Here is a 22500-nt window from a genome sequence, read left to right on the forward strand (position 1 = left end):
TGTGTGTCACTGAGTGTGTGTGTGTGTGTGTGTGTGCGTGTGTATGTGTGAGTGGTAGTGTTAGTGAAAGAGTGTTCCATAGTGTGTGTGTGTGTGTGTGTGACTGAGTGTGTGTGTATGTGTGTCTGTGTGTGTGTGTGTGTGTGTGTGTGTTGGTTGTGTCAGAGAAAGAGTGTTCCATAGTGTGTGTGTGTGTGTGTGTTGGTTGTGTCAGAGAAAGAGTGTTCCATAGTGTGTGTGTGTCTAGTGTTCCAGTGTGTGTGTGTGTGTGTTGGTGGTGTCAGAGAAAGAGTATTCCATAGTGTGTGTGTGTTGGTTGTGTCAGAGAAAGAGTGTTCCAGTGTGTGTCTAGTGTTCCAGTGTGTGTCTATATATTTTTATATGTTTTGCTGTATTTTCTGAATATGAGATGTGTGCGTGCGTGCGTGCGTGCGTGCGTGCGTGTGTGTGTGTGTGTGCTCTACAGATCATTGAACGTGCAGGAAGGAGGGCAGAAGAAAGCAAGCCAATGCCGGACAGCTGGGAGGAGCTTAGCCTCGTTAGCTCCTCCCCAAAACTGCTGAAGAAGGGAATTGAGGAAGTGGTCATGAAAAAGATTGCCGTGGCAACCCGAAAAGGTATGTCATAGGCACCAAGGCTGTAGTGGAGGCTAAACGCGCTCACACACACACACACACACACCTATACCTATATACACAAACACACACGCAAACACCGTTTATGCACCTCCTGCATTTGCAAATAGCGTTTACAGAGACATAGTCTGCCTGTAAGATTAGATTTGATATTTACAGAGACATAGTCTGCCTGTAAGATTGAATATTTACAGAGACATAGTCTGCCTGTAAGATTGAATATTTACAGAGACATAGTCTGCCTGTAAGATTGAATATTTACAGAGACATGATCTGCCTGTAAGATTGAATATTTACAGAGACATGATCTGCCTGTAAGATTTAATATTTCTTTATTATATTTATTAGTGTTTATTTATTATCTAGATTTACTCCTTCTGGAGTTAGCAGTGCGTTTAGATTAATATAGGAATTGAATACTGATTGTGTGCCCTATGAGGGAACAGCCAAATGGTAGCCTATAGTGATGTGGTCAGCCAAATGGTAGCCTATAGTGGTGAAAGTAATTGTAGGTGAATAATTACTTAATATTAATCTTAGACTGGCGAACTTCAGGAAAAACTCAGGAATCAAGTTTATTCTATTACAAGCAGAGAGGGTACAAAAAAAGGTCTATATGTAGGCCTAGCCCAGGCCTGAAAGGCCTAGGTTGGCCTGTAGCCAACTCCTCTCTTCCGCTACATCCTTAGTCCAAGTCTAGAAAATCTGATCTCACAAACATTGCAGTTTAGTTACTTTTAAATGGTTTAAACAAAGAACAAAGTGGCGCCAAGAACAAGCCCACTTGATTGGTTCTACAGTTGGTATCAGACACACCTACTCACACCCACTTCACACCTATGAATTCTTGTCAGAATAGCATGAGGAGAGATATCTTATATATCAGAAATATCACTTATAGAATGTTCCAAACATTCTCACAATCACATCATTACAATCCATGTAATGAGACTATCAAAATGATACCAGACATGAATACATTTACATTTCATGATACATGGATACATTATATCAAGGAAGCATCCTTTGTCTTGTGTAAGTGATAGGCCTTAAACCAGCACATTAGCATTCCATTGGGGGAGGGGATAGTGTCTTTGTTTAAAACCAAGATGGGTTACATGGCTAACTAAAAGTAGTCTTGAAGTTAAATTATTATCCATTTTAACCATACATTTTATTGCTATCAATTCCCCCTTTTCAAGTCTGAATGACTTGAAGTTTAAAATAAGATTCCATAACATGAGCCTTCTTGAACAATTTTACAAAATTTTTTTTTTTTATAAAGTCCATAATCAGTCCATAATCAATGTAAGTGTGTGCGTGAGCAAGGAAAGCAGCGTTCAGCATACATCCTTTCTTGCGTTTCTCTTCCGTTGAAGAAGGGTCCTCTTATGAAACTTGAATGTGTCTGCATTGTTTCAGTGTAAGTGTATGCGAGTGCAAAGGGTGTGCATGCAGGCCGCGTTCGGCGTGCACCCTTGTGTCAGTCCAAACAGTCCATGAACAATGGGCCATGAGTGTCTTTGATGATGCGGAGTGCGATGCTGCTTTCGGCACCCCCTTTCGTTGCTTTCAGTCAGTCCGGTTTTGTTGCTTCCAGAGTCATGGCAGTTGGTTCTGCCACAGGTTCCGTTGGACCTGTGGTTCCTGAGCCTCGTCCAGTTTCGTCTCATGACTGGCCTGGCCCCGACCGCTGCTGCTGGCTGTACCTGAGCCCAGGGCAGAGTTGTCTGGTCCATCAATCTCGTCCAGTGGCATGGCCTGGTCTCCACGGCTGCTGCTCTGGCGTGGTAGCTGAGCCTGGTTGGTGGAGCCATTCGCCATCTTGAAAGGATCTTCTGATATGTTTGCTTAGTGGTAGTCGAAGACAAAGGCATGTCACACCTCCCTTTGTCCCTTCTGGCATGAAAGAGATTCTGAAGAGTGGATTCACAACAACTTGGGAGACATTAGCATGAGTGTAAACAGAGTCAAACAGTGTCTCGTGAATGCAGATTCACAAGTCAACAACAGTATGCTAATGTATTCAGTTTCTCAATTGGAGACAGTCACACCTACAGCATGGGTCTTCTAACATAGCAGGGCTATTTATCTCCAAACAGAGACTACACATTTGCATCTATTGGCAAAAGGCCAATATAAAGAAAATAAATAAACTTTGGTTAAGTTTAGATGTTTAAAAGAAAAATAATCCACAGACTCACGTGGGTAGGGTACCCCTGCATGTCTTTTAAAGAGATTTTGCATTAGAAGTGAGGGTCAGTAAAACAAAACAGTAGGCATTTAAAAAATGACCATTTGAGCAATAAAACCAGTAAACTTAGATGGTATTTCAAGTCAATACCATCTATCTCCCCCTTTTTATAGTTTCTTAACTATAACAAAAAAATACAAACTAAAAACAAATAAAAGGTAATTTCAAACAGAAAGAAACTCAAGTTGTGGGTATGAATCCATTCAATTGAACATTTGCCCACATCAAACAAGGCGTAAACATGTAGCAAACATTTCCCATTGGCATACAAGCAAAAATAAAAAATATGTCTTAACATGTTAACCCCAAAAGATGTCTCTCAAATGAAAGAAAGAAAATGGTTGAAATCAACAATGGTTTCCCATTATCACTCCTCTTAGGTTCATATCTCCCCAGTGAAGTTCCTTTTGTGTCCATGGGGGAGAAGCTGGGGGGTTGGTTATAGAATACAGTGCTGCTAGAACAAAGGCAGTGAGATAAGATAGCAAAAGGTGTGAAAACTTTTGGCCCAAGAAAACAAAGAAGGACTTGAAACAAAAAATGGAAACAAACACATATAACGAAATAAACAAATTTCACACACACAGGGCCGGCCCACACGCGCATTCATTCATACTGGACACACAGACACACACAGCTCCATGGAGCTGGAGGACAACTTTAAACGGGCTGCAGGAAGAATTTCCTGCTTAAAAGAACAAAAGAAGTTTAGTCAAGCCTTTTCAGTTAGCTCATATTAGCTCACAAGACATCTAGACGCCCCTAGCGGCAGCAAGTTAGCTCAGGCGTACTTAAAAGAGGCCTAACCATGCTCTCTTGAGCTTAGGCCTATCCTGTTTGAGCTTATGCTGTTTTCACACTTGAAAAAGATTACGACATGAATCCTGGATTCATCATCTGAGTGTAGATGTAGCCTAAAACAAAACACCACATCTACTCAAAAACAAAACAAGACTAGTGTTAGCTTAACACTTTGGATTCTAGCCGCTCATACGCTCTTGGTGATAAAAACAAAAACAGCAGCGCCAAGTTCTGTCTAATATTCTGTTTTGGTAATGAAGGAATAAAAATGTTCTGTAAACAAAGAGGGGCATAAGCTACGTAGCTTCTTAGGATCTGACGTCCCTAAAACCGCGGAAAATAGATCGCTCACTATACCACAGTGATTAATATTGAGTTGCCTAGCACACTCGCGAATCTATTTACTCTTTATATCCAATAAAGAGGCACCATTGGACTTCAATCCAACACATATATAGACGCTTTACAAAATATGGATTAATTCGTCTTGTGCGACGTTTTGCCAAAATCGGGGAATCACAAATTTATGTCCACTATTAAATTACGGTTTTGCCAAAATATTGCCAAAATCGGGGAAGCACAATTTTGTGTCCACTATTAAGTTACGGTTTTGCCAAAATGTCTACTCACTCAGAATGCCTTTTCCGATATCTTAACGCCCGTTCCAAACTGTGGTTAGCAGGAACCGCCCGGATTTACAGATCCACCTTCGTTCATCACCAAAGAAGAAATGCAGATAAAAAGCGTCCTTAACTTGGGAGCTGTCACCAGAGCGATGAGAAAAAGAAAACAAAACTGCGGCGTCTTAGAATCAGCGACAAAAGCACATTATCTCTGCGGTTGGAACCTCCATGAAAGTAATTGTAGTGAATAATTACTTAATATTGATCTTAGACTGGCGAACTTCAGGAAAAACTCAGGAATCAAGTTTATTCTATTACAAGCAGAGAGGGTACAAAAAAAGGTCTATGGTCTATGTAGGCCTAGCCCAGGCCTGAAAGGCCTAGGTTGGCCTGTAGCCAACTCCTCTCTTCCGCTACATCCTTAGTCCAAGTCTAGAAAATCTGATCTCACAAACATTGCAGTTTAGTTACTTTTAAATGGTTTAAACAAAGAACAAAGTGGCGCCAAGAACAATCCCACTTGATTGGTTCTACAGTTGGTATCAGACACACCTACTCACACCCACTTCACACCTATGAATTCTTATCAGAATAGCATGAGGAGAGATATCTTATATATCAGAAATATCACTTATAGAATGTTCCAAACATTCTCACAATCACATCATTACAATCCATGTAATGAGACTATCAAAATGATACCAGACATGAATACATTTACATTTCATGATACATGGATACATTATATCAAGGAAGCATCCTTTGTCTTGTGTAAGTGATAGGCCTTAAACCAGCACATTAGCATTCCATTGGGGGAGGGGATAGTGTCTTTGTTTAAAACCAAGATGGGTTACATGGCTAACTAAAAGTAGTCTTGAAGTTAAATTATTATCCATTTTAACCATACATTTTATTGCTATCAGTGGTCAGACACATACACCGGTATACCGTGGTCTGCCTGATCATACACCTACAATGTATAGTTGCCGGTTCGAACCCCGACCAGTAGGCACGGCTGAAGTGCCCTTGAGCAAGGCACCTAACCCCTCACTGCTCCCCGAGCGCCGCTGTTGTTGCAGGCAGCTCACTGTATCTGTATCACTGAGTGTGTTTCACTAATTCATGGATTGGGATAAATGCAGAGACCAAATTTCTCTCACGGGATCAAAAGAGTATATATACTTATACTTACACTCCAGATCAGCATGGTGACTCATACTGTGCTGAGGTCAGTGCTGTGTGTCTGTGGGAGTTTATCTGGTAGCAACAGAGGAGAGGAGGGCTGACTCCAGATCAGCATGGTGACTCGTACTGTGCTGAGGTATACAGTGGTCCGCCTTAACGGTGACCGCATTGTGTCCGCTATACCGGTGACCACGTTGTGGTCCGCCTTACCGGTGACCGCGTTGTGTCTGCCTGATCACACAACTACAATGTATAGTTTGTCCACCTCTTTTTTTGCCACTACACCCCTGATTGGCAATGAACACTATTCCACTGCATGGTATCTGCTCAACTCACCTTACTTGCTTGTTTTGGTTTTTCATTAGCAAAAACTGGTACCTGGTACTGTGTGTCCCACGTTAATGAGGCCATGAGTCAAGGTACCTAGAGTAGAGTCACCTAAACCGAGTAAAATAGAGTAGAGTCAAGGTACCTAAACTGGGTAGAGTAGAGTACAGTAGAGTAGAGTCAAAGTACCTAAACAGTCACCGAGCAGAAAGCTTGTTAGTCGTTGTTTTGCTTTAGTAGTAAATCAGGGGTTTGTCATTGTTTACTTAGATTATTAAGGTTATGATCATTTTGGATATGACATTTTCATAGAAATGTAAAAGTATTAACATATCTATGGGTTTGGGGATTAAGATTAACTGAACATATTTATGGGTTTGGGGAACTAGGATTAACAATACATATTTATGGTTTTAGGGATTAGGATTAACAATACATATCTATGGGTTTGGGGATTAACAATACATATATGGGTTTGGGGATTAGGATTAACAATACAGATCTATGGGTTTGGGGATTAACAATACATATATGGATTTGGGGATTAAGATTAATTGAACATATTTATGGGTTTGGGGATTAGGATTAACTGAACATATTTGTGGATTTGGGGAATTAGGATTAACAATACATATTTATGGGTTTGGGGATTAGGATTAACAATACATATCTATGGTTTGTGGATTAACCATACATATGTATGGTTTGGGGATTAACTCTGCAGTCAGCAGCTCATATCTAGTAACTGCAACAGTAACTGGTGTGCGTGTGTGTGTGTGCGTGCGTGCGTGTGTGTGTAGCGGATCTTTCCCAGCCGCTCCCTGCTGCACTTGCACTGGAGAGCCGTCCGGCGGAGCGCGTGTGTGTGTCGGCGGAGCGCGTGTGTGTGTCGGCGGAGCGCGTGTGTGTGTCGGCGCCGCGTGTGTGTGTGACCCTGCAGGAGCGTCTGCAGCAGTACTACGCGACGCGTGTGTGTGTTCCTCCTCCTGTCACCATGCGGGCGCAGAGGCGGGCTCTCGAGGTCGCCACGGAGATCCAGGCCTTCCTACGCACCAAACATCCGCACATGCCGCTAGGAGAGCTGCGCCTGGCTGGGTCACTACTGGACGACCTACAGGTCATCACCGCCGACCACACCTCTCTACTGGTACACCTACAGGTGAGTCAGTGTGTGTGTGTGTGTGTGTGTGAGAGTGAGTCAGTGTGTGTGTGTGTCACTGCTGGACGACCTGCAGGTCATCACAGCCGACCACACCTCTCTACTGGTACACCTGCAGGTGAGTCAGTGTGTGTGTGTGAGTGTGTGTGTGTGTGTCACTGCTGGACGATCTGCAGGTCATCACAGCCGACCACACCTCTCTACTGGTACACCTACAGGTGAGTCAGTGTGTGTGTGTGTGTGTGAGTGAGTCAGTGTGTGTGTGTGTCACTGCTGGACGACCTGCAGGTCATCACCGCCGACCACACCTCTCTACTGGTACACCTGCAGGTGAGTGAGTGTGTGTGTGTGAGTGTGTGTGTGTGTGTGTCACTGCTGGACGATCTGCAGGTCATCACAGCCGACCACACCTCTCTACTGGTACACCTGCAGGTGAGTCAGTGTGTGTGTGTGTGTCTGTCTGCATGTGTGTGTCTGCGTTTGTTTGTGTGTGTGTGTGAGTGTGTGTGTGTGTCACTGCTGGACGATCTGCAGGTCATCACAGCCGACCACACGTCTCTACTGGTACACCTGCAGGTGAGTCAGTGTGTGTGTGTGTGAGTGTGTGCATGTGTGTGTGTGTGTCACTGCTGGACGATCTGCAGGTCATCACAGCCGAACATACCTCTCTACTGGTACACCTACAGGTGAGTCAGTGTGTGTGCGCATGTGTGTGTGTGTGTGTGTGTGTGTGTGTGCGTGCGTGTGTGTGCGTGCGTGAGTGTGTGTGTGTGTGTGTGCATGTGTGTGCTGCTGGTGTGTGTGTGTGTGTGTATATAACTGTGTGTGTGTGTGTGTGTGTGCATGTGTGTATATAACTGTGTGTGTGTGTGTGTGTGTGCATGTGTGTATATAACTGTGTGTGTGTGTGTGTGTGTGTGTGTGTGTGTGTGTATAACTGTGTGTGTGCGTGCGTGTGCGTGCGTGTGTGTGTGTGTGTGCGTTTGTGTGTGTGCGTGTGCGCGTGTGTGCGTGCGTGCGTGTGTGTGTGTGTATAATGTGTTTGTGTGTGTGCAGGTGGAGGAGTCCCTGTGGTCAGCCGTGCGAGGAGAGGACACCTTCTTGTCCCACCCCCAGCTCTTCCTGATTCGCCGAGAGAATCTGGAGTACTTCCCTCGGGGGCGGAGCTACTGGGACCACTTCCTGGTGGGCGGGTACCTGTCGGCGCGGCTGGTCGCCGAGCAACTGGCCAAGTCCGTCACCGAGGCGATGAACTGGCCGTCGCTGAGCGGATCGCTGGGGTGCGAGGTCCGGCCCGTCCTGGGCGCCGACGGCGACGCGTCAATCAAGCTGGAGGTCCGCCCTAGCGACGAGGAAGAGGAGGAGCCAGAGGAGGAAGAGGAGCGTCTGTTTGTGCGCGTGCTGCCCACACTCTGCATCGGAGACGAGTCCGTCTGCGCCGGGCCCACACACACACACACACACGGCCTCAACGCACACACACACACACATGCGCCCTGTGAGCACGCCTGGTTCTACAGCCTGTACCCTAAGGAGGCGGGGCTGCTGGCCAGTCTGGACCAATCGGACGGCGGCGCGAGGAGGAAGTGCCTGAAGACGCTGAAGGCCGTCTGCCGCACCAACCCCACGCTCCGCCCCCTGTCCGGCCGTCACCTTGGCAACCTGCTGCTGCACCTCAGCGACAAGGCCACCGATTGGTCCGAGGAGGCCTTCAGCGGGCGGTTCCAGGAGGCTATCGAGGAGCTGATTGGCTACCTGGAGATAGGGCGTCTCCCCAGCTACTTCAAACCAGCTGTCAATCTGCTGCAGGAGTTCAGCGAAGACGACATCGACGAGATGGGATTCATGCTCTACTGTGCAGTCTCCCAGCCAGAGATACTACTGATCTAACCCACACACACACACACACACATTACACACACACACACACAAGATGGGATTCATGCTCTACTGTGCAGTCTCCCAGCCAGAGATACTACTGATCTAACACACACACACACACACATTACACACACACACAAGATGGGATTCATGCTCTACTGTGCAGTCTCCCAGCCAGAGATACTACTGATCTAACACACACACACACACACACACACGACACACAGACACACATTACACACACATATACCACACACACACACAGGAGTTGGGCTTTACTGAGCCATGTTAGAAATATTACTCACCAGAATATTGCATATAGAGACTGAGTTTGGGATCTTTCAGAGGTTTTACTTAATAATAATAATAATAATAATATATAAAATACTTATCAAATATAATCAAATACACACACTTTGTCTCTCTCTCTCTCACATTCACACACACACACACACAACGTTCTGGAGTGTACTGTTGATGAGAATAGGCCTGAATTGTGGTGTGTGTGTGTGTGTGTGTGTGTGTGCGCGCGTACACACATGCGTGTGTAATGTGTGTGTGTGAGAGAGAGAGAGGTTAGAGGTCCATTTGTGGAATGTAACAAATAAACAAGTGAACAAATATGTGTGGTGTGTGACTGATGATTACCTAACACACACACACACACACACAAACAGCAGTATGTCACTTATGATTAGATCAACACTCCAGATTGAAAACAGAAGTCAACTCTCATGACAGAAGACTGAATTACAGATTACATTACATTGACACTGAGTACAGATTACATTACATTGATTTAGATTACATTGATTTAGATTACTGTAGATTACATTACATTGATTTACATTACATTGATTTAGATTACTGTAGATTACATTACATTGATTTTAATACAGAAGACTGAGTACAGATTACATTAAATTGAGACGGAGTACAGATTACAATTCATTGAGACTGAGTACAGATTACATTACATTGATTTTAATACAGATTACATTACATTGAGACTGAGTACAGATTACATTACATTGAGACTGAGTACAGATTACATTGAGACTGAGTGCAGATTACATTGAGACTGAGTACAGATTACATTACATTGAGACTGAGTACAGATTACATTGAGACTGAGTACATTGAGACTGAATCTTACACTGTTCTATTCGGATAGTCAATCTTACACTGTTCTATTCTAATACAGGAGTCAATCTTACACTGTTCTATTCTAATAGTCAATCTTACACTGTTCTATTCTAATACAGGAGTCAACCTTACACTGTTCTATTCTAATAGTCAATCTTACACTGTTCTATTCTAATACAGGAGTCAATCTTACACTGTTCTATTCTGATACAGGAGTCAATCTTACACTGTTCTATTCTAATAGTCAATCTTACACTGTTATATTCTAATACAGGAGTCAATCTTACACTGTTCTATGGAGTCAATCTTACACTGTTCTATTCTAATAGTCAATCTTACACTGTTCTATTCTGATACAGGAGTCAATCTTACACTGTTCTATTCTAATAGTCAATCTTACACTGTTCTATTCTATTCTGATACAGGAGTCAATCTTACACTGTTCTATTCTGATACAGGAGTCAATCTTACACTGTTCTATTCTAATAGTCAATCTTACACTGTTCTATTCTAATACAGTAGTCAATCCTACACTGTTCTATTCATACAGGAGTCAATCTTACACTGTTCTATTCTAATAGTCAATCTTACACTGTTCTATTCTGATACAGGAGTCAATCTTACACTGTTCTATTCTGATACAGGAGTCAATCTTACACTGTTCTATTCTAATAGTCAATCTTACACTGTTCTATTCTAATAGTCAATCTTACACTGTTCTATTCTGATACAGGAGTCAATCTTACACTGTTCTATTCTGATACGAGTCTATCTTACATTGTTCTATTCTAATATAGATAGATAGATATATAATTGTATTATATAATTGGTGCGTTCACGTATATAATTATATAATTGGTGCGTTCCACTAAAGGATTTCACGTTTATAATTATATAATTGGTGCGTTCCACTAGAGGATTTCACGTATATAATTATGTTTCCAAACATTTGAATAAATTATTACACCTTTGTGCCACAAATTTGGACTTTGCGCTTGCAAACTATATAATACGTGTGCATTACGGTGTTTGCATACAAATAATATTGAGACATGTCTCTCTCCATTCACGCACACACACAGGCACACACACACACACATTGACACATTAGAGTGTGTGTGAGAATGTGGCCTTGTGCCATTTGAGCTGCAACTGCTTGCACAACCTGAGTGTCTCAACGTCACAAATCTTAAAATAGGCTGCCGCGCGTGCATGTGTGTGTGTGTGTGTGTGTGTGTGTGCGTGTGTGAGTGTGTGTGTGTGTGTAAGGGGTCAGGCAGTGTGTACGTGTTATGGAATGCAGGCACAGACTGTCCTGCCCTGGGAATGAAGAGAGTTCAGTCTGATGAGAGAGAATCCCGGCGAGCGGTCTGTTTACATATTACAGGGTTAGCATAGCAGCTAGCCTCTAATAGTTAGCATGTTGTCTGATCTCTTTTTTATATTCTATTTACATTACTGAGGTGTGGCTTGTGCCATGTGTGCGAGGTGTGAACGATCTGTGATCTGTGTGTGTGTATGTGTGTGTGTAAAGAGAGAGTGAGTACAGGGTTAGAGAGCCTTTAGAGTTATAGGTAAACGGTCATACAGCATTACCATAGCAGCTAGCCTTTAGAGGTAGCGCTCTGTTTACATCTTACAGCATTAGCATAGTAGCTAGCCCTTAGAGTGATAGGGTAGCGCTCTGTTAACATCTTACAGCTTAGCATAGCAGCTAGCCCTTAGAGTGATAGGGTAGCGCTCTGTTTATATCTTACAGCGTTAGCATAGCAGCTAGCCCTTAGAGTAAGGGTAGCGCACTGTTTATATCTTACAGCGTTAGCATAGCAGCTAGCCCTTAGTTTGAGACTGTGTGTGTGTGTGTGTATGTGAGAGTGTGTGTGTTGGACCATGATTGGCTCCTCAGACATCTTGGCTCTGGCTCGTGGTCATAAGCAGTTGGACTCTAGGACCCAGCGGAGTAGCACGCTGCCCGATCACCTCTCCCTCCCACCCCTGACCCGCCCTTGGCATCCTGGCCCCTCCCACAATGACTCTGTGCTACTTTGTGAGTTCAGACATGGCGCAAGTCCAGACGTGGATCGGCCCAGGATCGGAACTGCAAGTCCAGACGTGGATCGGCCGGAGATCCGGATCGGAAGCGAGGTTGGCATGGAAACGGGACTCGAGCCGCGACTGCTCTTCATCACCCCAAAGCTCCGCCCAGATCTGGACTTGGTGCTCCGCCTCCTGAAAGATGGTTACCAGGCAACAAGGGGTGAAGGCTGGGACCAGAGTGACTCGTGGATGTTGCTAGGCGACGCGTGGTCGGGCGTGTTTGTGTACGCGCACTACGTGACGCTGGTGAATCCGCGGGCCCGCGGGAGGGTGTGGCCTTTTGCCATGGCTCTGGTGTCACATGACTCTGTGAAGCTGGTGAAGGAGATACAGGAGCTCAACAAGGCTTTCAGCCAGCTCTCACACACACTCAAGACTCAACACACACCCACACACCCACATACACCCTTCAGCCAGCTCTCACACACACTCAAGACTCAACACACACACACACACCCACACACACCCTTCAGCCAGCTCTCACACACACTCAAGACTCAACACACACCCACACACCCACACACACCCTTCAGCCAGCTCTCACACACACTCAAGACTCAACACACACACACACACCCACACACACCCTTCAGCCAGCTCTCACACACACTCAAGACTAAACACACACTCCATCACACAGACAGAGTGGTAGAAAACACACATAGAGCATTGCACACAGAGATTGAGACTACAGGCATAAACGACACACACACACACCTACACACACAGTCACACACACACATAGACAACACACACACACACCTACACACCCAGTCACACACACACATAGACAACACACACACACACCTACACACCCAGTCACACACACACATAGACAACAACCAGAGAGGTGGAGAAGAGGAGAGAGAGAGAGGGGGAGAGGAGAGAGAGAGATGGAGAGAGAGAGAAGGAGAGAGAGAGGTAGAGAGATGGAAAGAGGAGAGAACGAGAGGGGAAGAGGAAGAGAGGTGGAGAGAGGAAGAAAGAGAGAGAGGGGAGGAGGTAGAGAAAAGGAGAGAGGCAGAGGAGAGAAAGAGGAAAGAACACATGGACAGACAGAAAGAAAAGAGGGAGAGGCAGACAGAAGAAGAGATAGAGAGAAGAGAAGATGTGGAGGAGAGGAGAGAAGAAGAGATGGAGAGATATGTGGAGGAGAGGAGAAGAGATGAGGAGGAGAGGAGAGAAGATGTGGAGGAGAGGAGAGAAGAAGAGATGGAGAAAAGAGAAGATGTGGAGGAGAGAGAAGATGTGGAGGAGAGGAGAGAAGATGTGGAGGAGAGGAGAGAAGAAGAGATGGAGAGGAGAGAAGATGTGGAGGAGAAAAGAGAAGATGTGGAGGAGAGGAGAAGAGATGAGGAGGAGAGGAGAGAAGATGTGGAGGAGAGGAATAGTCCAACTCTACCAGAAGGGGCGGGGCCAGGGTCCATGTCGGAGCTCTGTGATTGGCTCCTCTCCCAGCAGACCCTGGACTCGCTCTGTGCCATCCAGCTGCGTTTCCGGGACGATGCCAGCCTCCTGGCCCACCAGCGAGAGTGCGCCAGTCTCTTGCCCCGCCTCTCCGCCACCAACTTCCTGTTTGAGGACCCGCCCCCTCCGCAGCAGCACACGTCTCCCAGCAACCCTCTCCATGACGACGATGTCGCCGACGTCTCCTGTGTGGAGGCAGTGCCAATCAAGCTGGAAGTGAGCCAATCACATGGCTCTCCCGGCGTCCATGTGACCACCCTGCCCACACAGGATGAGGAGGATGGCGTCTCCATGGAGACAGGCAGCAACAGCAGCGGCGACAGCATCGAGGTTCTGGCCACGGAGCGCTCCCTTAGAGACGACCCCGTCGCCATGGAGCGCTCCCTTAGAGACGACCCCGTCGCCATGGAGCGCTCCCTTAGAGGCGACCCCGTCGCCATGGAGCGCTCCCTTAGAGACGACCCCATGGAGACCAGCTGGGTCCCCGCCGTCCAGCAGCCCGTTGCCGTGGCGAGCAGGTGGGGAGCGCAGCGCACGGACAGCCAGGACAGCAGCATCGAGGTGCTGAGCAGAGATCACAGCTTCCTGTGGGAGGACTTCAGGCCCGCGGACGGCCTGCCGCACGGCCTCATGGGAACTGTAGTCCAGGAGGAGGAGGAAGAGGAGGATGATTGGCAAGGGGACGTGAGAACTGTAGTCCAGGAAGAGGAGGACTTAGCAGGGAATGTGGGCTCTTTCCAGGACAATGCAGAGCAGCATGGGTTCATGGGTACTGTAGTCCAACACAATGCAGAGCAGCAGAGGTTCATGGGTACTGTAGTCCAAGATAATGCAGAGCAGCAGAGGTTCATGGGTACTGTAGTCCAAGATAATGAAGAGCAGCAGAGGTTCATGGGTACTGTAGTCCGAGAGTGTCGGTTTTCACTGTGCACACCAACAAAGCCGGATCTACATCTCCATGACGTATCCCAGGAGGCGTGTCCGCTACATCTCCATGACGACATGTCCCAGGAGGTGTGTCCGCTAGCCAGACTCCTCCCACTCTGCCCTATTGGTCAAAAGGACAGAGACTCTGCCCTGCCCAGCTGTGCTTCCTGGCGTTGTGGGCGGGACAAGGGCAACGCTGCGCTGGGATTGGTGCGGAGCTGGGGGCACGCCCACCATGCCGTGTTCAGCCTTCTGATTGGCCGACCTCTGGTGGTGCTGGGAAGTGACGAGGAGAAGGTGCGGGGACTTGTGCTTGCACTCGAGCTCTTCCTGCCCAACACACACACCCCCACACACACACGTGCACACACACACACCAACACACACACCAGCACACACACACCCACTCACAGAGTGCTGCCCTGGTGTTCCAGACCCATACAGATCACCGACCTCCTGGAGTTTGGCATCATAGGACTCAACAGGTAACACACACACACACACACACACACATACACACACCCGCACAAGCACACACACATGCACAGACAAACACATACACACACATGCACACACACAACACACACAGGTCCACCGACACACCCCCAACCTGATACATTCACTAAATCAGGAGGTGAAACCCCACACACACTAAATCAGGAAACCCCACACACACTAAATCAGGAAACCCCACACACACTAAATCAGGAGGTGAAACCCCACACACACTAAATCAGGAAACCCCACACACACTAAATCAGGAGGTGAAACCCCACACACACTAAATCAGGAGGTGAAACCCCACACACACTAAATCAGGAAACCCCACACACACTAAATCAGGAGGTGAAACCCCACACACACTAAATCAGGAAACCCCACACACACTAAATCAGGAGGTGAAACCCCACACACACTAAATCAGGAAACCCCACACATACTAAATCAGGAGGTGAAACCCCACACACACTAAATCAGGAAACCCCACACACACTAAATCAGGAGCTGAAACCCCACACACACTAAATCAGGAGGTGAAACCCCACACACACTAAATCAGGAAACCCGACACACACTAAATCAGGAGGTGAAACCCCACACATACTAAATCAGGAGGTGAAACCCCACACACACTAAATCAGGAAACCCCACACACACTAAATCAGGAGCTGAAACCCCACACACACTAAATCAGGAGGTGAAACCCCACACACACTAAATCAGGAAACCCCACACACACTAAATCAGGAGGTGAAACCCCACACACACTAAATCAGGAAACCCCACACACACTAAATCAGGAGGTGAAACCCCACACACACTAAATCAGGAAACCCCACACATACTAAATCAGGAGGTGAAACCCCACACACACTAAATCAGGAAACCCCAAATCAGGAGGTGAAACCCCACACACACTAAATCAGGAAACCCCACACACACTAAATCAGGAGGTGAAACCCCACACACACTAAATCAGGAGGTGAAACCCCACACACACTAAATCAGGAAACCCCACACACACTAAATAAGGAGGTGAAACCCCACACACACTAAATCAGGAGGTGAAACCCCACACACACTAAATCAGGAGGTAAAACCCCACACACAAAAGTGTTACAATATGGCTGCCGAAGTAGATGCCGATAAGTGCGATAAGTGCCCAAAAAGCGTTACAATATGGCTGCCGAGTGGAGGAACTGATCTGGGCCCTGTGTGTGTGTGTGTGTTCTTGTTCCAGGAGTGGAGGAACTGATCTGGGCCCTGTGTGTGTGTGTGTGTGTGTGTGTTCTTGTTCCAGGAGTGGAGGAACTGATCTGGGCCCTGTGTGTGTGTGTGTGTGTGTGTTCTTGTTCCAGGAGTGGAGGAACTGATCTGGGCCCTGTGTGTGTGTGTGTGTGTGTGTGTTCTTGTTCCAGGAGTGGAGGAACTGATCTGGGCCCTGTGTGTGTGTGTGTGTGTGTGTGTGTGTTCTTGTTCCAGGAGTGGAGGAACTGATCTGGGCCCTGTGTGTGTGTGTGTGTGTGTGTGTTCTTGTTCCAGGAGTGGAGGAACTGATCTGGGCCCTGTGTGTGTGTGTGTGTGTGTGTGTTCTTGTTCCAGGAGTGGAGGAACTGATCTGGGCCCTGTGTGTGTGTGTTCTTGTTCCAGAAGGTCCTGCCAGTCCTCTCCCAGCATGCCGTTGTGCCTGCAACGCTACGCTCGTTACCTCAGCATTCTGGACGCCGATCACATGACCCTCCGATGCCCCGCCTACCACGGCGCTCTGATTGGCCCGCTGACCAAGCCCCAATCACAGCTCAGAGAAGGCGGGACTTACGCTCTGCTGGTGCAGAGTGCTCTAACGCGATTGGCTGCTCGAGCGTTCCATCACGTGTTCACAGGCCATGAGGCGGAGCCGTCTCCCGGGGCTACGGATGACATCAGGATCCTGGAGTTCCTGTGTGACATCATCAAGCTGCGCCTCACACACCACGCCCCCTCCAGTGTTCTCCGATTCAGCTACCAGCCGTGCACACTATTCAGATAAACACACACACACTATTCAGATAAACACACACACTATTCAGATAAACACACACACACTATTCAGATAAACACACACACTATTCAGATAAACACACACACACTATTCAGATAAACACACACACACTATTCAGATAAACACACACACACACACTATTCAGATAAACACACACACACACAATTCAGATAAACACACACACACACTTTTCAGATAAACACACACACTTTTCAGATAAACACACACACAAACTGTTGTATTCTGCAACTAAATAAATACTCACAGAAACAACTTTGAAACACACAGGAATTGAGACACTACAGTATGGAAATAAAGACTTTATTAAAGAATTGAGACACTACAGTATGGAAATAAAGACTTTAATAAAGAATTGAGACCTGCATGAAAATAAAGACTTTATTAAAGAATTGAGACACTACAGTATGGAAATAAAGACTTTAATAAAGAATTGAGACACTACAGCATGAAGATAAAGACTTTAATAAAGAATTGAGACACTACAGCATGAAGATAAAGACTTTAATAAAGAATTGAGACCTGCATGAAAATAAAGACTTTATTAAAGAATTGAGACCTGCATGAAAATAAAGACTTTAATAAAGAATTGAGACACTACAGTATGGAAATAAAGACTTTAATAAAGAATTGAGACACTACAGCATGAAGATAAAGACTTTAATAAAGAATTGAGACACTACAGCATGAAGATAAAGACTTTAATAAAGAATTGAGACCTGCATGAAAATAAAGACTGTATTAAAGAATTGGTACAATATGTATATATACATTAGATACAACCACTGGAGAGCCCACACGTTCACCTGCAACACACACACACACACACACATTAAACACACACACACACACACACACACACACATTAAACACACACACACACACACACATTAGATACAACCACTGGAGAGCCCACACGTTCACCTGCAACACACACATACACACATTAAACACACACATTAAACACACACACACACACACACACACACACACACACACACACACATTAAACAGACATTAAACACACACAGCAGACGACAGACGCTGATACATTGACTGGAGCGCCCACACGTTCACCTGCAACACACACACACACAGAGAAAAGTCTTACCCTATACTTGAGGAGAACATTGAGGGCGGGGCTTAACCCTGCTTTGCTTATCCGTTGAGCTAAAGCCTCCGTCACCAATAGGAGAAGAGCCTGTCTGGGGTAGACCTACAGAAGATTACACACTGAGAAAATGGACGTGTGTGTGTGTGTGTATGTGTGTGTGTGTGTGTGTGTGTGCTTGAGTGGACTGATCTGTGGTTGAATGTTAGCATGAGTAGATTGAGTGGACTGATCTGTGGTTGTATGCTAGCGTGAGTAAATTGCGTGGACTGATCTGTGGTTGAATGCTAGCGTGAGTAGATTGAGTGGACTGATCTGTGGTTGAATGCTAGTATGAGTAGATTGAGTGGACTGATCTGTGGTTGAATGCTAGCGTGAGTAGATTGAGTGGACTGATCTGTGGTTGAATGCTAGCGTGAGTAGATTGAGTGGACTGGTTGAATGCTAGCGTGAGTAGATTGAGTGGACTGATCTGTGGTTGAATGCTAGCGTGAGTAGATTGAGTGGACTGGTTGAATGTTAGCGTGAGTAGATTGAGTGGACTGATCTGTGGTTGAATGCTAGCGTGAGTAGATTGAGTGGACTGGTTGAATGTTAGCGTGAGTAGATTGAGTGGACTGATCTGTGGTTGAATGCTAGCGTGGACATATTGAGCTGACTAATCTGTGGTTGAATGCTAGTGTAGGTAGATTGAGTGACTCTAAGCAAGCAAAGAAATATGTGACAAACCTGGAAAGAATCGAGTGGGAGGGTTGACAGCTATGGCCTGTGTGTGTGTGTATGTGTGTGTGTGTGTGTGTGTGCTTTGAGAATGGAGTGGGAGGGTTGACAGCTATGTATAGTATAGTATAGTATATATACTTTTTTGATCCCGTGAGGGAAATTTGGTCTCTGCATTTAACCCAATCGGTGAATTAGTGACACACACTCAGCACACAGTGAACACACAGTGAGGTGAAGCACACACTAATCCCGGCGCAGTGAGCTGCCTGCTTTAACAGCGGCGCTCGGGGAGCAGTGAGGGGTTAGGTGCCTTGCTCAAGAGCACTTCAGCTAACCAGTGGGCCACGGCTGCCCCAAATAGTTACAATAGACGTTGTCATCGTCTTGCTATTAGCCTAGCCAGGTACAATAGTCACAACATTGTCTTGCCATTTGGTTAGCCAGGTTACAAAAATAAAATATTTGCATGATTTCCTGGATAAACCACGCCCACCCCACGTCACGTGTGTGTGTATCTGTGTTTGAGTGTGTGTGTGTGTGTGTGTATATGTGTGTGAGTGTGTATATGTGTGTTAGTGTGTGTGTGTGTTGTGTATGCGTGTATCTGTGTGTGTGTGTATATATGTGTGTCAGGGTTAAATGTAATTGAGGTAAAACTCATAACCAAGGGCACATGGATATTGCACAAATAATTTTATTCCAACAGAGTTAACAACATCTACTAAATAAAAAGTACAGGATATATACTTAACCAATCACAGCATTAACAACATCTACTAAATAAAATGTACAGGATGGATATATATACTTAAACAATTTAACTCTTTGTACAACATAAACAATCCTGTTTTCATTATTGAAATTTAAACATCTTAACAATGAAATGGGAACTGGAAAGTATAGGAAGCAGGTGTGTGTGTGTGTGTGCGCGCATGTGTGTGTGTGTGTGTGTGTGTGTGTGTGTGCGCATGTGTGTGTGTGTGCGCATGTGTGTGTGTGTGTGTGTGCATGTGTGTGTGTGTGTGCGCATGTGTGTGTGTGTTTTAATAGGTAGCCCAAGCAGCTTTCATCCTCTGCAGTATGTTGTACTTGTCAGGACTTAAATCAGCTCTCTGGGGAGATACAGGAGGGGGGGGGGGCAGTTTCGGTTAACCCAATCTCTCTTTCTCTCTCACACACACACACACACTTAACTCAACGCTAGTAGCCACTAATGTACAGAAGCTAGCCACTAATGTACAGAAGCTAGTAGCCACTAATGTACAGAAGCTAATAGACACTAATGTACAGAAGCTAACACACTAACACACTAATGTACAGAAGCTAATAGACACTAATGTACAGAAGCTAACACACTAACACACTAATACGCTAATAGACACTAATGTACAGAAGCTAACACACTAATGTACATAAGCTAATAGACACTAATGTACAGAAGCTAACACACTAATGTACAGAAGCTAGTAGCCACTAATGTACAGAAGCTAGTAGCCACTAGCCACTAATGTATGGAACATGTATACGCACACAGGGAAACACACGCACACATACACAAACTTACCCAATGCTCAAGTGTTTGCCTGAGAGTATACTGCCAGGGAAAAGAAGACCTAGAGAAAGTATACACACAAAACTCATTAGAGTTAAAGTTACTTCATCATTTATTAATAGTTAGAGGTAACATGTGAAGACCTAGAGAAAGTACACACACAAAACTCATTAGAGTTAAAGTTACTTCATCATTTATTAATAGTTAGAGGTAACATGTGAAGACCTAGAGAAAGTACACACACAAAACTCATTAGAGTTAAAGTTACTTCATCATTTATTAATAGTTAGAGGTAACATGTGAAGACCTAGAGAAAGTACACAAAACTCATTAGTTAGTGTTAATTCATTATCAATTAATAGTTAATCATGTTAGAGAAAGTATACATATAAAACTCATTAGAGTTAAGGCGAGACACGGAATTTTCATGGTCAATTTCGAGATTTTGAGCTAGTCTGTTACCTTAGCATGTATTCTATCACACTACTACTACAAAAAAGTCCGATTTACACATTTAGGTGTTTATTTCATTATATTGTGTCTACTCGCGCCTGTATATTTCTCCTAAATTCAGCAAAAGTTAGCATTCTAACCTTGCATGCACTCCCGCGACCGTGGTCCAAAACATATCATGTGTACTACCGTTGGAAAGCTCTGTTTTTCCTGTATCACGCTATGTGATCCATATATGGACACTTCCTTTGTATCAGCAACCAATCGCGAAAGTTCAAAGGCGAGTCTAGGCTGAGAACGGAATCTCATTGGCTGTCTTTCAAGGCTGTTTTCTCAAAATGAGTTTCCTCTCACACTCTGAGCTCAAAAACTCCACTTCAGAAGCACGTACATACACCAAACTTTCTAGACTTATGCCTAAATATATGTCGAAGATTTCTACAGAGGGGTTTGTTGATATATTATTCCTAGCCTGACTTACATGAAATTGTATGCCTAAAAACATGGAAAAAAATCGATTTTTTAGGGCTAGTGACATAATTTTCTGATTTACAGGATAACAAAAGTAGATATTCATAAATCCCTCTGTAAATGTTTCCCCATCTAATATCTGAACACAATGAAAACATCATTTTGAACCTGGCTGTATCCAATGCTCAGGTTTCGTGCCTTAAAATGTATGCAAATTAGCGCATATTTAACTAGATAATGCCTAATTTGCATATGTAAACATTAAATTACAGCAAACTTGTAATACATTTTTTTCTCATATTAATGTAAGTAATCAACTGGGGAAGTTTCATAATGATATCTGCTTGTTAAAAAATTTACCCTATTCACCTGTAGTGTCTAGCCCAGGGGTCTCCAACCTTTTTGGGAATGAGGGCTACCTGAAGACCCGAAATCATATGGAGGGCTACTCATTTAAAACAAACATACCCTCACCCCTTTTTTGCGAGGGTAGTCCTCCTAAATAATAGGCCTATGTGATTTTTACTTTTAAATTATCTATATTGTGCAGGCCTATACGTCTTTATATATTAAGCAACTGTATTTTCAAATTTAATATCAATAACCTATGCAACACTACCAACATTTTTGTTCAGTTTGTTCATTTCAAACTTTGCATGGGGAATCTAATCTTTTTTTTTTTTTTTTTTACAAAAAAAAAAAACTATCTTTTTGTGCAATTAATAATTTGGGTTAGAATTTGTACCCAATTTATACCCACCCACCATTATGAATTCAGGGGTTGTTTAAGTTCTGATTTCAGTGGACAATTCGGTTTTTAACATTTCAATAGTAATCGCCCACACCACCCTAACATATGAAAACTCCTTTTAAAGTTATTGCACACCTGAAATCTCTCCATGATCTGACAAAAAGGGTAATGCACAGTCCTGCTCAGTCATGCATGCTATAACATTTTCAGCGCTATTATTAAGGCCTGTGAGCTAAAGCAATTGTTTTTCAGTCCTTGAACAATCATGCAAGAACCGTATTTGACGAACATGGAATGGCCACAGAACTTTTGCAAAGATATGCTTCCATTGGCTACACCAGACGAGCTAGTTTTTTCCCCCTTTACTGTCTATGCGT

The 22500-nt window shown here is 44.8% G+C and overlaps 3 protein-coding genes across 3 annotated transcripts in view; 2 read left to right on the forward strand and 1 right to left on the reverse strand.

The window, feature by feature from the left end:
* mief2 (mitochondrial elongation factor 2) overlaps positions 1-9477 on the forward strand; it is a 16261-nt gene extending 6784 nt beyond the window's left edge. The window contains exons 3-5 of the mRNA XM_076284361.1: positions 467-617; positions 6626-6984; positions 8041-9477. Of these exons, the coding sequence (XP_076140476.1) occupies positions 467-617; positions 6626-6984; positions 8041-8874 (1344 nt within the window). The 3' untranslated portion in view covers positions 8875-9477. The remainder of the gene's footprint in view (positions 1-466; positions 618-6625; positions 6985-8040) is intronic.
* A 2331-nt stretch (positions 9478-11808) lies between these two features.
* On the forward strand, positions 11809-17261 carry smcr8b (Smith-Magenis syndrome chromosome region, candidate 8b). The gene is made up of 3 exons (XM_076279081.1): positions 11809-12828; positions 13570-14987; positions 16654-17261. The coding sequence occupies exons 1-3, from the start codon at positions 11902-11904 to the stop codon at positions 17030-17032; spliced, it is 2724 nt and encodes a 907-aa protein (XP_076135196.1). The 5' UTR covers positions 11809-11901; the 3' UTR covers positions 17033-17261.
* A 2313-nt stretch (positions 17262-19574) lies between these two features.
* Positions 19575-22500, reverse strand: part of LOC143123176 (uncharacterized) — a 48399-nt gene continuing 45473 nt past the window's right edge. Inside the window, exons 18-19 of the mRNA XM_076284372.1 lie at positions 20461-20509; positions 19575-20008 (exon numbers count right to left, since the gene is read on the reverse strand). Of these exons, the coding sequence (XP_076140487.1) occupies positions 19940-20008; positions 20461-20509 (118 nt within the window). The 3' untranslated portion in view covers positions 19575-19939. The remainder of the gene's footprint in view (positions 20009-20460; positions 20510-22500) is intronic.

Source organism: Alosa pseudoharengus, unplaced genomic scaffold (assembly GCF_046254945.1).
Source record: "Alosa pseudoharengus isolate Yale_2024_CS ecotype anadromous, Long Island Sound unplaced genomic scaffold, YU_APseudo_1.1 YU_APseudo_1.1_scf_1, whole genome shotgun sequence".
NCBI classification, from domain to species: domain Eukaryota; kingdom Metazoa; phylum Chordata; class Actinopteri; order Clupeiformes; family Clupeidae; genus Alosa; species Alosa pseudoharengus.